The sequence below is a fragment of the Ahaetulla prasina genome, chromosome 2 (genome assembly GCF_028640845.1).
Source record: "Ahaetulla prasina isolate Xishuangbanna chromosome 2, ASM2864084v1, whole genome shotgun sequence".
Taxonomy (NCBI): domain Eukaryota; kingdom Metazoa; phylum Chordata; class Lepidosauria; order Squamata; family Colubridae; genus Ahaetulla; species Ahaetulla prasina.
Genome location: NC_080540.1, coordinates 279076593 through 279096241, shown reverse-complemented (window position 1 = coordinate 279096241; position 19649 = coordinate 279076593). Strand labels below are relative to the sequence as shown.

At 39.2% G+C, this 19649-nt stretch overlaps 1 protein-coding gene across 1 annotated transcript in view; it reads left to right on the top strand.

Moving 5' to 3' along the window:
* Positions 1-19649, top strand: part of WDR70 (WD repeat domain 70) — a 147727-nt gene that overhangs the window by 126485 nt on the left and 1593 nt on the right. Inside the window, exons 14-17 of the mRNA XM_058170695.1 lie at positions 6753-6853; positions 12238-12317; positions 14410-14526; positions 15564-15726. Of these exons, the coding sequence (XP_058026678.1) occupies positions 6753-6853; positions 12238-12317; positions 14410-14526; positions 15564-15726 (461 nt within the window). The remainder of the gene's footprint in view (positions 1-6752; positions 6854-12237; positions 12318-14409; positions 14527-15563; positions 15727-19649) is intronic.

Below are 19649 nucleotides of genomic sequence, written 5' to 3'. Positions count from 1 at the left end.
TTGTTGCCCAAACTTACATGCATACTTATCACACCACCAATATCACACTTCATGATAGCAAAACAAATTTGTAATAGGTCCAAATTAACGGATATATTTAGGTCCATTGCAATATGCAATGAAAATGCTTTACAATATTTTATTTTTTCATGATATGAAATATATCCATCCTGATTTATAACTCCTGTGGTCAGCAAACTAAGCAGTAGTTTTATGCTAAGCTCAATCAGAATTGTAGCACAAAAAAAACCTTGTAATTCTGTTTATCTCAGTTTATATGGATGCAAAGTATAAATCTTGTATAATCTTCAAAGGTGCTGAGCTATGTATTTTATGCACTTCAGCAACAATTTAGATCTTCAGACTGTTTACCTTACATGGACCAAGGCCAAACGTATAAGTGTGACAGAGAGAGATAAGTCTTAAAATCATATCTCCCCAAAATAGATAGCTTTGGCAGCTATAAATCTCATTCGTAAACCCCTTATAGAGAAGGCCTCATTTATTTGAACCAATGAACTAGTCACTTTTGTACCATTCATATGACTTAGTGGAAGAACTTATAAATATAGACGAGTCCATGTTTCCTGCTGCTGGGTTTGTTTATTGTTCACATGGGTTTTACATGGCTGACATGCAGAGAAATTTTCTACACTTTCTTCTGCTCCCTTTTCCCTTCAGCTAGAACAGGGGAAGCAAACTCAAGGCCTGCGGCCCGCATCCGGCCTTCAGGGTGCTTAAATTTGGCCAGTGGGGCTGGCCTGAAAATAGCAAAGGACCAGCCCGCAGCCAAAACGTGGCGTGGGGGGGTGGAGCACACGCCCCCCCCCCGGCTCCATTTTCAGCTTGGACAGCCTCCTGCAGCACTGCCAGCTAAAGACTGTCTTGATGAACACAGCCAATACAATTGTTATATAATGCATATAGGGGCTGCGGTGGCCCACGTGGTAAGACGCTGAGCCTGCGCTCTGCTGAGGTCAGTAGCTCGGCAGCTCAATTCCTGTGAGCGAATAAATCGCGTAGGGACAGGAAAGGAGCCTCCCCCGATTGTCTACTGGCATTCAGGCATCCCATGGGCAAGATAACATCGGCCGAAAAAAATCCTTTCACAGAGGCAGCCAGCCACTTCAGTGATTCCTGGCTAACATGTGCCATATGCTAAAAAAAAAGCGGGGGGAAAGGACCCTAAAATAATTACCAAACTATCTTGTTCTCTCCGGTCCCCACCCCCAATAATTAGATAGTCATCAGCAAACAAAATGTTACACACATTCATTGTGTAGAATCCTTTAGAACTGGAAATCCTAGTGCAAACCATTTTTTGCCTCAGTCGTTGCTTAATCTTTTCTTTCCCCATCTGTGCATCTCTTCTATCAACTCTCCAAATGCCAAATAATTTCCCCTATAATGTAGCATTAAATTAATTTAAATTGGATTTCCAGGGTAATCATGAACTATTACTTGCCAGTTTATTTTCTAATGTGGAACTAAAATCAGAAGTGGAAGCCAATAAATGTGAAAAAGAAAAGTAAGTGGTTTTGCTCTTAGGCTTGTGTAAAGCATTTAGGACTAAATTTACGCCAGCCTTTCTTGGAAGGATGCTTTCTGAATGTGCGTGACTGTCTCCAATGACCATTTTTTCCCCAAGTACAAAATAATCTACATGCTGGTGCAGTTTTATTGTGTTACAGAGGGAAAAGCTATTTCCCGTTTTCAGCATTTTACAGTGTTGATTATGTTTTCCCCATAGCTTCCTACGGCTTTTAGAAGTAAAATAACACAATGTAAGAAGGAAGGCACATTTAATGTGTTACCTTGGTTTGATCCTTATTATAAATAAGTTATTTTCCGATCAGGATTAATATCATCGTTTTTGGTTGCTAGCAGACTTGCAAATCAATTCCTTCAGTTAATCTCTTTTTAAGAAGCAACTGGTAATATGTGCAAACCTACACTGTGCTGATAAGAGTGATGAAGCATCCTACAGCCTGCTTATTGTATGCAAAGATTCTCACCTTGCATCTCTGTCTAAATGAATTCGCAATTTGTTTTACAGATAAAGATGTTCTTATCTGTTTAGGGTTTAGGCGTCTTTTAGACACTGTGGTATAAGAGGTATTGTCATATGTGATAATCTGGGATTTTGTTGAGTTTGTGGAGCCTGAGGAAGTGGAAAGCTTTGTGGCTTAACCTCTGCCACCAGCAGACTTGATATATCCTTGAATCTCAAGAGAGAAATATATCAAAAATATATGCCTTCGTGTGGCCAGGTGAGCAGTTGGTTCTGGGAGATAACACTGTATTCATGGAAGATATTAAGCTCTCTGTCTTGAAAATTTTCATCCTGTTTCCAAATGTCCTTGGGGAAGGTTGTTGAGAAAATAATGGGGAGCCAGTTATAGAGGGCCCTAGAAATAAACCAGAATATCAAATTCAAGCTTGGCCATGGGACAGAAAGAACACTGGTCATGTTGTTGGGTGACACTGAGACCTAAATGGTTTGGTGGGTCCCTTTTGTATTTATTAAATTTCTTGGTAGCATTCAATATTATTGACAACAGAATACTTCCAGTGCATCTACAAGAGTTGGATGGTCACCAGCTTTATTTTATAGTGGTTCTCCTACCTACCTACCCAGATGGTGGTGCTTAGAAACACCTGAGCCCTTGCTCCACTGGGAGTTTCCTCAAGACTCAATGTTCCATCCATCAGTTTGGGATGGGATGTTATCAGTATATTAATGTTGCTAGGGTTTACATTATAACTTCAGGTTATGCCAAAGGTTTGTATTGATAGAAGATCAATACAATCTTCTAAACCTTCTAAAGATAGAAGGTTTGTATTGGTGCTTGGAGGCTATGGGGCAAAACAAGTTTTAATTCCTGTCCAAACATGGCAGTTGTTCATCAAGAGACAACATGACCTGCTAATAGCACCAATCCTAGTAGATACTTTGGGCAGGGCCACTCACCCCCAAAAGGCATTGGCTGTTTACTCATGCTTGCAGATTTTCCTGGACTCATTTGTTTCTGCAAGTAGAGTCAAGAAATACCCTGAAGACGAGCACTTCTTAGGGTATACATGACAGTCTTGGAAAATATTTTCAGATGCTGTGACCTGCCTTTGCCAGAATTTTGCATGCTGTATGGAATTTGAACAAGCAAGACAGAAGGAGTATTTATGCTTTTGAACTTTGTAGGAGAAGAATCTTGAAAGGAAAAATCAAGAAAAAATAAATAAATGAATTGCAGAACAAATCAATCCAGAATTCTCACTTGAGGGAGAAGTGAGCAGGTTTAGATGATAAAATTTTGGATTTATTACCGTGTTTCCCCAAAAATAAGACTCAGTCTTATATTAATGTTTGCTCCAAAAGTCGCATTAGGGATTATTTTCCAGTTAGCTCTTACTTTTGGAAAAATACAGTACTAAATGCGTCCGTTAGGCTGACGATCTTAACTGGGGCTTATTTTGGGGGTAGGTTCTTATATTACGAGCATTCTAAAAAATCATAATAGGGCTTATTTTCCGATTGAGTCTTATTTTAGGGGAAACAGGGTATGTGAAGAGCCAGCTCCTTTATAAAGTCCATAAGGCTGGGAAATGTGGAAGGTAAGATGAATGAATCTGCTGTGGTGATGGGTATCTTACTGGGAGACCTGAAGAGCAAGGCTGAGGATAGATTATCTTGGAGAAGGTCTATATGGCTGGCTAACAGTTGACACCAAGTTGATAACCCATAATCAATTATCTTAGTTTGTGAACTTATCCTCAAATGTAAGAATCACCTCTTATGTTCTCTAAAGATAATGGTGAAAAGGCTTTTAAAGAAATTTGCATTTCTAAAGTTACCAAGTTTTACATTTTACCTTCAAATATCAATGATGTTTTTCACAAATCCTTTAGTCAAAGATAAGAATTTTCAAGTTCACACACTTAAGGAGCAGGGGCAAGGGTTAGCTCAACATTTTGTGCTGATTTGTGAAAACAAAATGCACAAAATTGCCTCTGTATGTTGACTTTGGGCAAGAAGCAAAAACTGATTGAAGATGTGTTTCGAATCTTATAACTGGCTTTTAATTATAGCACTTGCAACAACTCTGACTCAGTTAATTGTCTCTTGGGTGCAGTTGAAATATAAGCAACAGCTGTCTCATTTGGAGCTTTGTTGTAAAATATAAAAACGAAAAAAGCAAAGCATTTAATTTATCCTTACAAAACGACATAAATGAGAGCCCAGCTCAAGGAAAAGTATAACAGTTTGGATTTTTTTTTTAATCTCAGAAGATAAGTAGCTCTGTTACTAGCATCTGTTGATGTCTTTTTTTGGAGATTTTAATTGAAAATCCTGAATTAAGCAATATTGATGACATACAGTGGTACTTTGGTACTGAACTGCTTTGAAACTCATCAAATTTAGTACTCAACACATTTTTACATTAAAATTTTGCTCCGATACTCATCGTTTGTTCGGTATTCAATGGACAAGCTAGAACCTGTCAGTGTTGGCTGGCTTGTGACTCACTATATTATTCCTTATGAGAAAAGTTTGTTTGGTACTCATCTTTTTTGGTACTCATCGCACCTCCCGGAATCTATTAGTGATGAGTACTAAGGTACCACTGTATAGGTTACACTATTTTGTTTCATTTTTACATGATATAGAAGCATTAGTTTTACTTTATTTACACAATCTATTGTTGAATACTTTTTGGTGGGTGGGATACTTCAAGTAAGTGTTTGATTCCTGGTGACTACTTAGACAAGTTTCTACATTTTCCCTGGCAAGATTTCGAAAGTGGCTTGCCATTGCTTCTTTCCTAGGGCTGATAGGGAGGGACTGGTCACGGTTACCCAGCTGGTTTTGCACCTAAATTCCCAGTCTCCCAATTTTGAGCCTGATGCCTTAACCACTACACCAAAGTGGCTGTCCTGATAAATATTAACAATGGTTTAAAAGAAGTAGAAGGGATGAGAAAGAGACAATGGCAAGAATGCAATAAGTATCTATTTAGCTTTTTTGTAGTTTATTTATACTTGTTATACAGTTTGTATAGTAAAATATTTGTGTTGTGCACAGCCAGGAAATGTGGCAAATTTAAAATCTAAATGCACAATAAAAAAAATAAACAGCAAATCAGAAGCAATCATTTCAGATGTAAAAATATTTGTTTTCTCTCTTCAACCTTGTTTGGATAAATAATATGCCCATTGTCAGAGTTTCTTGCAAAAATCAAATCCAGAAGCACACACAGATAAACTAATGCAGCAGGATTCATTAACTTCTTTATATTCACAATGATACATGAAGTAAATTTACAATACACAAGATAGCAAAAAAAAATACAATAAAGAAAAGGAACACAAGGGAATATGCCCATTCGTACTTACAAAAACATGCATAAATAGAATCAAGCAGAAATACATCTATTTTCAATACTTGTATAATTTTTCTTGTATCTCTTTATGTCCTAGTAAACGGACCAATTCTATCTTCACTGTTAAGAGGATATTCTGCACTGTTAAGAGCCCAGATACAAATGAACCTGATAACGAAATCTATATTCTTTATGTCTATGGAGATTCTCAGTCATCCAGATCATGGTTGTCCTAAAGGTGCTTTTTCAAGAGGCAACTGGACTTTCTGGTTTATCTTCGAAGACGTTTCGCTTCTCATCCAAGAAGAAGTTTCCTGGATGAGAAGCGAAACATCTTCAAAGACAAAAACAGAAAGTCCATTTGCCTCTTGAAAAAAGGACCTTCGGGGCTATATTTTCTATCTTTCTAAATAGCGTTATAAGACCCATGCTTTGTATGTGGCTGTCTCTGTTGAGGGCACAGAATGAAGTGTGCCAAATGCAGGCTGAAAGTACGTGCAAATTACTGTGGTCAGATTTCCCTGTGGCATTTGCTGAAAGTTATGCAGTGGCAGCCATTTTCATGTTGTGGCCATTGTGTTATTAAGATCCTAAACTGTTCTGGATTAGGCTATCTGAAGAACTACCCTACTTTTACAGACTAAACCCCCTTGCATACTGGGGAAAATATCTAGCTGAAATGTATCACAGCCTACTAATATTCATTAGTGTGGTATGGAAGTGAGAATTTTTTGTTGTAGTCATTTCCTCATGGAAATAATTCCAACTGGAGATTAAGGAGACTTCACCAGTTTTTATTGCAGGGCTGGACAGTTGATTTTTCCAAGGGGCCATATGAGACAGTGGGTCTGTTGTGGAGGACCACTACTGCCCCACATGCTGCTGATGCTGCTCTGCCTCCCTATTAGAGTTTCTTGCAAAAATCAAATCCAGAAGCACACACAGATAACTGAATCAGCGGGATTCATTAACTTCTTTATATTCATAATATTTACAATACCAGTGGTTGATTCTTCAGCTCAGATCAGCAGACATGTTCACATACAGTACAGCAAAGAGACTTAACACGCACTGATTTCAGTTTCTCTTCTCTGCACAGAATCAGAAGCTGCAGACTAAGACATGCCCTGGCTCCAGTCTGTTTCAGCTCCCAATTGGCTAACTTTGTCTATTCATTGGCTGACCTTGTTACCAAGTCTTTCCAGTAATGAATATTCTGACACTCCCTGCCCCTGATGCCTCCCTGCCCCCTGCCATTGCCTTCCACCGCAGGCCAGACAGGCTTATGGGCTGCAGAATACCCAGGTCTGTTGTATTGGAATTGAAAGTGTGTCCAAATCTTCTGTTGATTTCCATTGTCATCTCACTTTACAGAGTGTTGTTCGGTGTCTCTGGCATCCTAAACTGAACCAAATCATGGTTGGAACAGGAAATGGATTAGCAAAAGTATACTATGATCCCTTCAAAAGTCAAAGGTAGTAAATTTATTTATTTTTCTCATTTATATGTCACGAAAATGATCCCTGTCGATTTAAAATCATAAAACAAAGGTAATAAGCCACAATAAAAATGCAGATTACAATTTAAATGTTACAATACGATGTACTCATCCACCTTGCATGGTATCATTTCTCAGAGCCCAGCAGAACAACTCCTGTCCCTGCAGCTTTTATAAAAGCCCCAGGAATTATTGTATTTGTGATCTGATTTCATGGATAGAGAGTGAGATCCTGTTGAAATCTCTTTGCGGTTTTTTTTTTTTTAAAGGCTTACAATTTGTGATTCAAAAATACATTGGAACTTAGCATTATCTTTATTAACATTTCTGGAATGCTGCATCTAAAAATTGCAGAAGTGTCACCAGTGCAATGAACCAAAAACAACAATTCTATCTGCTGGGTGATTTATTAAACTGGGAATTAAATATCCTGTCCAGGCCCGGCATTCTTGTCCCCAATTGACTTTGGTGCTTGTGAGCCTGATAACTTTATAAAAAAAGAATTTCCCATTATGTCTAAAATAGAAGGTTATGTTTTAATCTTGGTTTTCGAGATTAAATCACGTATAGTTAGTTGTCCAGAATAAAACCACTGTTTTTAATTTCAGCACTAATGGGATTTATTTTTTTTTTTGGTTCAAGCAGCAAAGGCTACACCCAAGAGATTGTCTCTGAATTGGTAAAAGCCTGATTCCCAGGTAGTTTTTTTCCCCCATCTGCATTTGTGTAATATATTTATGCAGCTGGGCTCTTTACTCAGACAGTAAAGAAATAAAAACAGATTTCTGGTCTGTCCCACAGTTTTTGCAGCCCCTGCTCATTAAGGTTACAACAAAAAGTCAATGAGAAAGTGAAAAATGTCAAATAAATGGTTCTCCCCCCATCTTTTTTTTTTATGTAATTTAAAATTTTCTATCATCACTGAATTTGGACATTTGAACATCTTGCTGTCATTTTGTAGTATTCTAACCATTGCGGAAATATTTTATAGCACTTTTATTTTCCCGAGGGTAGAAAAGTGCTTTTTACAGGATAAAATGTAAATTTCCATCTCAAAATTAAAAAAAAAACGCTTATGGGGCAATTAGACTCGTAACTGTGGGAACAAATATAAAACAACTTCCCATATAGGTGATTCTGTAAGTGAACGGGTGGAAGGTTTTAAGAAAAATTGGATGATTTTGTGTATTAAGATGATTTATTTTAACCCAGCATCAAATTGAAAATCTTAGTTCCTGACAGCCTTATCATTTTCAAAATTTCTACTGGGGGTGGGGAGAGTGGTCAAGATGGCTACTGTAACTTATTGATTGAAGCTCCAACTTATTTGCATGCATGCATCACATGTAAAGTGGCAAGTCTTCAATGGCACAATCATTCCAACTTTTTGATCCTACTTCCATTTGTCTGAAATGGTATAGGGCAGGGGTGTCAAACTCGATTTCATTGAGGGCCGCATCAGGTTGTGTTTGACCTTGGGAAGTGAGGTGTGTGGCCAGGTTGGGTGTGGCCAGCTCAACATCACTGGTGTCAGGAGTGCCTGTGGCGCTCTGCCAGTGAAAACGGAGCTCAGGAGGGCTGCGTGCGGCCCTCCCGAGCTCTGTTTTCACTGGCAGAAGGTTGCAGGAGGACGTCACAGCCGAAAATGGAACTCGTGGGGGGGACGGGGGGGGGAGGAAGAAACACGTGCCATCCCAAGCTCCGTTTTCACTGGCAGAGGCACCACAGGCCGGTCCTTCACTGTTTCTAGGGTGACGCCGTGGGCCAGTTCTAAGCACTTTGAGTTTGACACCCCTGGTATAGGGTTTCCTGCCTAAGCAGGGGGTTGGACTAGAAGACCTCCAAGGTCCCTTCCAATTCTATTCTGTTCTGTTCTGTTCTGTTCCGTTCCGTCCTGTCCTGTCCTGTCCTGTCCTATCCTATCCTATCCTATCCTATCCTATCCTATCCTATCCTGTGCTATCCTATGCTATCCTATTCTATTAATTTCATCTATATTCTGTTTCTTTCTATTCTATATACTATTCTTGGCTTGAGGAAAAAAAATATGAAAATAAGAAACTAATGTTGTAATCCAAAATATGCCAATTCAGAGATAAAAGCCATGATGTTGGATGTCCTTTTAGAATCAAATTGCTAAGCCTTTTCTCATTTCTGAGATATTTAATGCACAAATTATAAAAGAAGAAAGCTGAAAGAAAAAGCACACAAGACATTTACCGGTAGTCCTTAGCTTACGTACATTCGTTCCGCAACCGTTCAAAATTACCATTAATGAGAGATCCAACCTAAAACTAAGGAGAAATTTCCTATCAGTGAGAACAAGTTCATCAGCAGAACAGCTTGCCTCCAGAAGTTGTGGACGCTCCATCTCTGGCGGCTTTTAAGGAAAGATTGAATAACCTTCTGTCTGGAATGGTATAGGGTTTCCTGCCTGAGCAGGAGGTTGGACTAGAAGACCTCAAAGGTCCCTTCCAACCCTGTTATTCTATGTTCTATGCTCCCTGTGCACCCCTGGTCCTCTCTCTGTGCTACAACATAGGAAATATAAATAATAGACCTTGTTGATGTTTGTCTGATTTTCTCCAAGCATTTTCAGTATGGCACTATCAACCCTTGCATAGGCAGGGAAGATATCACGTTAGGAAAGGCTGTTTTGACAATCTAGATCTTCACAGATAGACCATTGTTTAAAACTCTGCAACTCAGAAAGCTATTTGGTCAGTAAACCTGCCACCACCTGTCAAGCCTTTACAATGCCAGGGACTCTTAGAGCTAAGTTTGGGTCTTGGAGGAAGTCCTCATCTTAGCTCTAAGATATAAAAGTATATACCAGTGATGGCTAACCTTTTTGCCATGACATGGCAAAAGTGGGGGGAGTGTGTGTGGGGGGTTCGTGCGTGTGCGTGCCCACATCCGTAATTCTATGCACCATTCCTCCGCGCTCCCCCTGCTTTTGGCCCTCGGAAGTTGGCAAATGTGCCATTTTCGGCCAGAGCCTTTCTAGGAGAGGAAAAAGCGGGCCTTCCTCACCCCCCCCAGGCCCTCTGGAGGCAGGAAACAGTCTGTTTCCCTACTTCCGGTGGGCCCAGAAGGCCCTAACAGAGCTGAGCTCACGTACCCACTGATACGGCTCCATGTACCAGCTGTAGCACGCATGGGATAGATTTGCCATCACGGGGATATATTTTTATATCTGATTATAATGTGACCCAGGCATCTCCTAGAGCAGTGTTTCACAACCTTGACCCTTTGAAGATGGGTGGTCTTCAACTCCCAGAATTCCCCAGCCAGCTTTGCTTTGCTGGCTAGGGAATTCTGGGAGTGGAACTCCACTCATCTTCAAAGGTCCAAGGTTGTGAAACACTGCCCTAGAGCAGTGTTTCTTAACTTCAACAACTTTATGTGTGGACTTCAACTCCCAAAATGCACTAATTGGTTCCTGAATTTGTTAGGCAAATTCTGTGTCAGCAAGAGGCCACATTCTGGCTACTCTTGGTAGAATGTTTTTACTTAAATCATTAAAATCACAGATTTTTGGTTTTGTTCCACCTAGCGTAGCCAGAGAGGAACTTCTGAGGCATTTATTTTTTGATTTTGAGAAACTATAAACTGCAGAAATTATGATTAATCTAAACAAGCCAGCTTCAGTAATTACAGATGGAAGCTGACTTTCTTTGAAACTAGCTGTGGTCATTATTACCACTGTTCATTGGTCCAGATGACTCAACTAACCATAGCCAATTTCTATCATTTCTCTTTTTGGACACACAACTGGAAAAAGTGTAGAAATCGTAATTCTCATTATGTATATTTTGCAAACAGTCCAACTTTTCAGTTGAAATTGGTGTGAACGATAAATCTGTTAAGAAGGGCAGTATGAAGGGTAGAGGTTGAGAACCAGGGGGTTATACCATAGTAAGCTAATTGTCTGTAATTTGTAACTATGTTGTCTGGGAATTCTGCAAATTGTTCCAAGAGATCTGGACAATACCAAGTTAGGGAATTTATTTATTTATTTATTTATTTATTTATTTATTTATTTATTTATTTATTTATTTATTTATTTATTTGTCATAACAGCATACATAAGCATAAGCATGAAGCAACTATATAACATATACGCATATATATGAATATAAGCATGTAATAATTATATAAATTGGATATAATGAAAGGAAACAGTAGGACAGGAACGGTAGGCACGTTTGTGCTCTTATGCACACCCCTTATAGACCTCTTAGGAATGGGGTGAGATCAATAGTAAAGATTTTAGTTAAAGATCTAGCAAGGTTCAAACAGAGGGATAGAATTAAGATCACGTGAAGTGTTAGTGCCACTTTATAATGCCTTGGTAAGGCCACACCTGGAATACTGCATTCAGTTTTGGTCGCCACGATGTAAAAAAGATGCTGAGACTCTAGAAAGAGTGCAGAGAAGAGCAACAAAGATGATTAGGGGACTGGAGGATAAAACATATGAAGAATGGTTGCAGGAACTGGGTATGTCTAGTTTAACAAAAAAAAGGACTAGGGGAGACATGATAGCTGTGTTCCAATATCTCAGGGGCTGCCACAAAGAAGAGGGAGTCGGGCTGTTCTCCAGAGCACCTGAGGGTAGAACAAGAAGCAATGGGTGGAAACTGATCAAAGAAAGAAGCAACTTAGAACTAAGGAGAAATTTCCTGACAGTTGGAACAATTAATAAGTGGAACGACTTGCCTGCAGAAGTTGTGAATGCTCCAACACTGGAAATTTTTAAGAAAATGTTGGATAACCATCTGACTGAGATGGTGTAGGGTTTCCTGCCTGGGCAGGGGGTTGGACTAGAAGGCCTCCAAGGTCCCTTCCAACTCTGATGTTATGTTATGTTATATAAGTGCTTCTTGTGCTAAAAGCACACCATAGTGTTTGAGGTACAAATTGGGTTTCTATCTATTCCATATTCTCAAACTGGCATGTCTAACATAATGATTTTTTAAATCCACATTAATTTTCTTCCTTACAGTTGGTTAGACTTCTCTTATGGATATATACTGTCATTTTTGCTCTTGCTGCATGTTTTCCAATTTTGACCTTCAAAATTCCCGATTTGCAAAGTTCGTCTTGTCCAACATTGTGCCAAATTTGTTCTTGCAGTTTTCAACACAAATCTGTGTGATATTTTTCATTTATGGTTTCTGGAATTGTACCTAATTAGACTACTTGTGGTTTCAGTTCAAATTTTATTTTTAGGACTTTTCTAAATATTTGGATGTCTTTCTTCCAATACTTTTGAGAGTAATTTTGCCATCTATGATAAAATGTTCCTTCTTTGTTATGGCATTTATAATAATCTTTTTTTATTCTTTATCATCCCTAGGGGAGCAAAGCTGTGTGTTGTGAAGACTAAAAGAAAAGAGAGACAAGCAGAGACTCTGACACAAGATTATATTATAACACGTAGGCTCCTTTTGAATCCTTAATAAGTATAGAATTTTTATCTTAATGTATTAAGACCTTAATACAGAGGTGTCAATTTCATTGAGGGCCGCATCAGGGTCGTGTTTGACCTTGGGAGGCCAGGGTGGGCATGACCAGGATGGGTGTGGCCAGCTCAAAACCACTCGTGTGCCTGTGGTGACCTGAGCGCTCTGCCAGCGATATGGGGCCTGAGCTCCATATTTGGCTGTGACAGGCTCCTCCAACCCTTTGCCAGAGAAAATGGAGCTAGGGAGGACCGCATGCGGCCGTCCTGAGCTCCGTTTTCACTGGCAGGGGCACTGCGGGCCGATTCTTCACTGTTTGCAGGGTGGCCCTGTGGGCCGGATCTGGCCCCTGGGCCTTGGGTTTGACACCCCTGCTCTAATACAAAGGGTTATAAAAGATTTTTTTAAATGAACTAAAGTTCCTTATCAGCTGCTTGGCGGAGGAGAGGGAAACAGGTACCTTTATTCAGCCACATGTACCATCACTATGTGCTACACTTTTTAAAAAAAGATTCTGCTCAATTTGTCCCAAATATAAGATCAGAAAAAGCCTTCTGCAAAACCTTTAGCTCAAATTTTAGGGCCGGCTACTAATACTTACTGGAATACTTTACTATATTTTGCAAACAGTGGTAACCATACATGGTATTCCAGTTTTGCAGATCTTTTAAAGATTCAGTATTTTCCCTTCTGGTTGTGGCCTTAAATTATGACACAGTACTTAAATTGATTTTTCTCAAAAAGGCTGGCCCAGAGAAGGGATTCCTCTCTTCCTCCCACTTTGGTGTGGGGAGGGGGGGGGTTTACTTGCAACAGTAGCTTATTGCTATGGCATGCGTTGGGTTTATAATCCCCAAACTCTGAAAACTATCCTTTCTTGTTTTTGTCTTTTGTTCTTCCAAACTAGAGCATAATCACAATGAAGTTGGAAGTTCTTTGAGGAATGTATTGGTTTTACTGCTATCGCTAAACCTTTCCCTAATTTGAAAATACTTTTTCTCTCCTATTTGCATGCGGGTGAAATACAGAACAAAAATCCTCATTTTTAATATTTGAGGGGGTGAAGTGGGTTTTTTCCCCCCCTTGTTTTTGTTTTGTTGGTGCTCAAGTCCATTTTGACTTTTAGCAGCTCCCTGGACAAGCCCCTGGATTTTTCTTGCCATTTTTGGAAGTATTTTTACGCTGTTGCCTTCTTCCTAGAGCTGAGAGAGAGTGACTGGCCCAAAGTCCTTGACTGGCTTTGTGGCTAAGGTACAAAGACTCTCAGTTTATCATTTGCTGTTGGTAACCACTATGTTACACTGGCTTTTCTAACTTTGACTAATATAAAGTTTGTGAAGAGGTTTGGACTAGAAGACCTCCAGGGTCTAGTCCAAAGTTTGGACTAGAACAGCAGTCTCCAACCTTTGCAGCTTGGCCTAACCTGCCGGCCTGCCACTTGCACAAGTTGAGCAGTGCGTGTGCATGTGCTCCAGCCAGCCATTCATGCAGTCCAATTCCGAATAGGCCACGGCCTAGATAGCTAAGACGCTGAGCCTGTCGATCAGAAAGGTCGGTTGTTCGAATGCCTAGTATAGGTCTCCTGTGTGAGCAGGGGATTGGACTAGATGACCTCCAAGGTCCCTTCCAACTCTGTTACTGTTAAGTAGTAATGGGCTGTGGCCTGGGGGTTGGGGACCCCTGGACTAGAAGACCTCCAAAGTCCCTTCCAGATCTGTTATTCTGTTATTCCTGAGAGAGGTTCCCTTAAAATTACAATTTAGGTTAACTTCTTAAGAATATTTTCTGTGCTCTCAGAGCAAGATTATACTTAGTAATTTGTACTGTACAAAGTAATATCCTCAACACTGGAAGCATCCTACACTAGTCCCATGCCTAGACATTATGCCTTGCTTAATCCCGGCTAGTCAACTAAATATTCTATGTCTAGACGACTATGAGACTATCTGCCTAGTTCAAGATTTTCACTGCACAAATGTAGATGACAAAACAAAGTGATAAACATTGTGTAACATTTAAAGGTCTTTGCATTTAAATATGACATTTTCCTTTTTATCCACACGAAGCTCATGCGCTTCCAATGTTTCGTGAACCACGCCAGCGAAGTACAAGAAAACAGCTGGAAAAGGACAGAATGGATCCTGTGAAATCTCACAAACCAGAACCTCCAGTAGCAGGACCAGGTAACCAGATTTTTTAAATCCACTGTCAGCAAAATACTGCAAAAGCCATTAGATACTTATTTTATACGATCATAGAAAGCAAAATGTGTGTAAAGTACCTAGGAGATTATCTAATCCAGCTCTCTCTCATGCAAAACCCAATTACTAAAGCACCCTGGACGTGTGTCCATCCAATCTTTATTTAAACATGTATTGCAAAAAGACAGTCTAGTATCTTGTAGGACAGTGTACTCTGTTGTGGCATAGTTGTTAATGTTGTGGAATTTTTCCTGAAGATCATCTGTTCTCATTCATGTTCTAATTTAATCCCATTGTTTCTTGTCTTGTCTTCTTGAAAAAATTCTGAACAGCTTTGTCCCCTCTAGTTTATTTATTTAATTCATGTACTGTATATGCCACTATGTGTCCAAAGTCTTGGAGCAACTGACAAGTAGCAACAGATTGATAAAATATATTTTTCTGTGATAAATAATATTCTTATTGTAGTTACTACACTGGAATTTTCTACATGACAGTCTTTCAAATTCTTGAATGCAGCTACTTTGCTTCTCTTAAAATTATAATTTTTATTCTCCTCACTAAACATGCCCAATTTCTCCACCAATTCCTTATATGTTTTTCTTTCCATGTTCCTGAGTTAGTTTATCCATATCCTTCCTAAAATGGAGTGCTAGAACTAGACAGTATATTCTAGTGCAATCTAATCAGAGAAAGATTGAGAGGGATAATGACTTTTATTGTGGAAGATCAAATCAACTTGATAAAAGCAAGCATAAACTATACAAATTCGAAAATGCTGATGTACTAAACGGGTGTCAAACACGCAGGCTGGATGTGTCACATGTTGGCCATGCCCACTTCCGTTTTAGCGGAGGGGAAATGTTGCGATACATCACGTGATGACAACGTGACCCCGCGGGTTTGACACCCCTGTACTAGAATATTCACTTTTTGATATCTATATGTATATATTTCTTTAATGTCTGTCCTATTTGCTCGTACATTTTTCACAACTGTTTATTCTTTGTTCTTATTAGGCCGTGGTGGTCGTGTTGGAACTCATGGAGGTACTCTGTCGTCGTACATAGTGAAGAATATTGCATTGGATAAAACTGATGATAGCAATCCCCGAGAAGCTATTCTGCGGCATGCGAAAGAAGCAGAAGAAAGTCCCTACTGGGTTGCTCCAGCGTATTCCAAGTAAGTAAATTTTATAAAGCATGGACTGGATAATATGCCTTAAACTCTGGCGAAGTTGAATATAAGAAAATATATATTTAAAAGTACATTCTCCCATTTTTTTCAATAGTTTTAACTTTTATTGAAAATTGTAACAGTATCAATAAGTTGTACTAAAATGTCTTGAATAGAATAGAACTAAAATATTTAGAATAGAATAGAATAGAATAGAATAGAATAGAATAGAATAGAATAGAATAGAATAGAATAGAATAGAATAGAATAGAATAGAATAGAATAGAATAGAATAGAATAGAAACTTTGGAAAATAGGTTGACTCCTTCCTCTCCATGACAGCCCCTCAATTATTGGAATATTGCTATCATGTAACCCCTGTCATGTCACTTCTTCTCTTCACTAGACTAGCCATAGCAAAAGCAATAGCACTTAGACTCATATACCACTTTATAACCCTCTCTAAGCGGTTTACAGAGTCAGCCCATTGCCCCCAACAATTTGGGTCTTCATTTTACCGACCTCGGAAGGATGGAAGGCTGAATCAACCTTGAGCCTGGTGAGATTTGAACTGCCAAATTGCAGGCAGCCAGCAGTCAGCAGAAGTAGCCTGCAGACCGCATTCTAACCACTGTGCCATCATGTCCCATGCTCAGTTCTTGCAACCGTTCTTCATATGTTTTAGCCTCCAATCCCCTAATCATCCTTGCTACTCTTCATGGGCAAACATTTATTTTTATAAGTATGGGAATGTTATACATTTCAGAAATCTTTTCCTTCTACATGTTTTTCAATAATACATTGAACAGTTGTTGATCGTCCTGCCCTAAAGCTGACAGTCAGAATTCAGAAGGCTTATTGTTCACATTATGGTTTCTTGTTAGCAAAATAGATGGGGTAAGAATTAGGAGGAAGCAAATCTAACATGTTCATTTACATTATCATATTAACAAAGTTTAGGTGAGAAACATTAGAGCAATAACTAGTATTGTACTTCACACCGACCTGCAATGTGATGGCAAAGAAGCTATTATGAATGAAGGCAAATATATGCATCCCATGATAATGTTGCAGGATCCAATCTGGGGTTGGTCACTGGGACCAAAGGTTTAGTCTTGCGAGCTTTCGGATTTCTGCTGCAACCCATTCTTAGGGAACTTCGCTATATCAGAACATGTAAGAAATTCTGGTGAGAGTGAAGAGCCCTAAGGATGGGCTCCAGCACAAGTCTGAAAGCTCGAAATACTAAACCTCTCATCCCGGTGACCGACCCAGTTTGGATCCTGAAGCTATTATGACTGTACTATTGTAAAACAGGCTTGAATACTAAAGTTTTATAAACTACATACTCCAGGAAAAGCATAGCCAAGTGGTTGTAAGCATACTTTAAATTCTGCTGATTAAAAGTCAGTCACCAGTCATTAGATTAGATTAGATTAGATTAGATTAGATTAGATTAGATTAGAATTCTTTTTTGGCCAAGTGTGATTGGACACACAAGGAATTTGTCTTTGGTGCATATGCTCTCAGTGTACATAAAAAGACAAGATACATTTGTCAAGAATCAGAAGGTACAACACTTAATGATAAGTGGGGTACAAATAAGCAATCAAATCATACTAGGAAACAATCAATATTAATCATAAGGATACAAGCAACAAGTTACAGTCATACAGTCATAAATGGGAGGAGATAGGTGATAGGAACAATGATTATCTTGAGTGAAGCCCTATTAAAAGAGAAGAAGGAGAAGGCAGGGGATGGTGAGTATGGAAAAGAAGTTAGAAAAAGGAGAAAGCACAAGATGGAATTAGAGAAGGGTGAGTTAGGATCAGAGCCGTCTAATACTGAAATTAGAGCTCATCTGAATGCCAAAAATTGGATTAAATATATTATACAGCCATTCTTCTCATGAATTATTTTCCCCTTTAGCTAAATACATAAATCTAAATACATACATTAAAAATAAGTATTTTTATACTTATTTATAAGGGATTTTATAATTTATAAGGGATTTTTTTAGCCTTCCTTTTCCATAGGCTTGTACAGTGTAAGGATAAAGAGCTCATCTTCAAACCAGAAATTAGATTAAACACATTATACTCCTTGCAGACAGCTGGTCACTTGCATTCTTTTAGAGCAAGGGTGTCAAACTGGTGGCCCACAGGCCGGATATGTCACACATAGGCCACGCCTACCCCATCTCCGCGAAGGGGGGGAAATGTCACGAAACATCACGTGACAGCAACGTGATGTAAGTTTGACATCTGTGTTTTAGAGCAGGGGTCTCCAACCTTGGTCCCTTTAAGACTTGTGGACTTCAACTCCCAGAGTCCCTCAGCCAGCAAAGCTGGCTGAGGAACTCTGGGAGTTGAAGTCCACAAGTCTTAAAGGGACCAAGGTTGGAGACCCCTGTTTTAGAGAGTTGTTGAGACCACTTGGAGATTTATCTGTATCCTTGGGGTCACCTAAGTAGTGCAAATGGGTGTGGAGCCCCTTTGGAACTGCTGAAAGGACTGTGTTGTACAAAACACATGACCAACTGTCTGCAAGGAATATAAATCCTTCCATTCCCCACCATCCAGTCGGAGCTGAAGAAGCTTCTTGGATGAGAAGCGAAATATCTTCAAAGAAAAAAAAAGAAAGTCCAGTTGCCTCTTGAAAAAGCACCTTTGGGATAAAAGAGATAATACTGTGTTAGGTGCTACATGTATTCATTTTTCTAAAATTTTGGCCTGATTATAGTTGTGTTACATGAAACATAAATGGAACAAAAACTCCTCAAAAGAGAAAAAAAACCATTATTTGAACAATTAAAACAAGATATAATTTACTTGCAAGCAACACATATTAGAAAAGAAGATATAAAATATTTGACTTAAAATTTTTCGATTGATTTTATTTCAGCAGGAATAAAAAAAGAAGAAAAGGAATTGTTTTGCATATTAACCTTCAATTACAACCAGATCATATATTCACTGATGAGTATAGCAGCTATATTGGGGTGGAAATTAATTTACTTGGGCTTAAGATTCTGATAGTAATTTATGCCCCAAACAAGGCTAAAGCAAAGTTCTGTATAAAACTTATGGACTTTTCTTGGTGCTAATGGGAGAATAGAACGGAATGATATCCCCAAATTAGACTGAAAAATATTAAAGTTGCAGAAAAAACCACCATTTCTTTGTTTTTTGATGGACAATTTAGAGCTTGTTGATACAGGGGGCATAAAAATGGCAGTTCAAGACAGTATACTTATTCAGAAAGACATTGATCAATGGTTCTCAACACCCTTTTGTGGCCACATACCCTGGGACATGAAGAATCTGATTACTAAGTTTCATAAAATAACAAAGATTTTTTCAGCCCATAATTTGAAATATACCTAAAAAGTATATTGTTGTTGTGGCCTGTCGGCCACCGGCCCCTCCACTAGCCAAATCAGATGAGGACGCGTGGGAGTCAGGATCAGCATCAAGGCAATCTGAGGGGGAACAGCTGGCAGAGAGAGAGGCGGAGGCCCTCAGATGGAGAGTCAACAGCCCCCAGGACTGGAGGTGGCTGAGGAGGAGGAGCACGCGGATATGCAGAAGGCAGAGGAGAGGAGACCAGTGGAAATCTGTGGGTTGGTCTTTGGGAAGTCACTGCTGCTAGTGAAGCCACACTCTAGATCCGGATATAAGGGAGTGGAGATGACTAGGTGTGGCGGACAACTATTCATCTTCCGGCCGGATGGACTTGTTAGCCTGAGATGAAAGAGAAACTTTTTGCTGGGGCTGCTGGCAATAAAGGAATCATTGCTTCAATTAAAGAGAGTTTGTCATGTTTGGGGAGCTGGATCAGAACAATTGTCTTTCATAAACTTACTACGGTTATATTAACACTGCTTGGAGTTCCTTGACTAATAATAAATAAGCTACAGTTAAAGT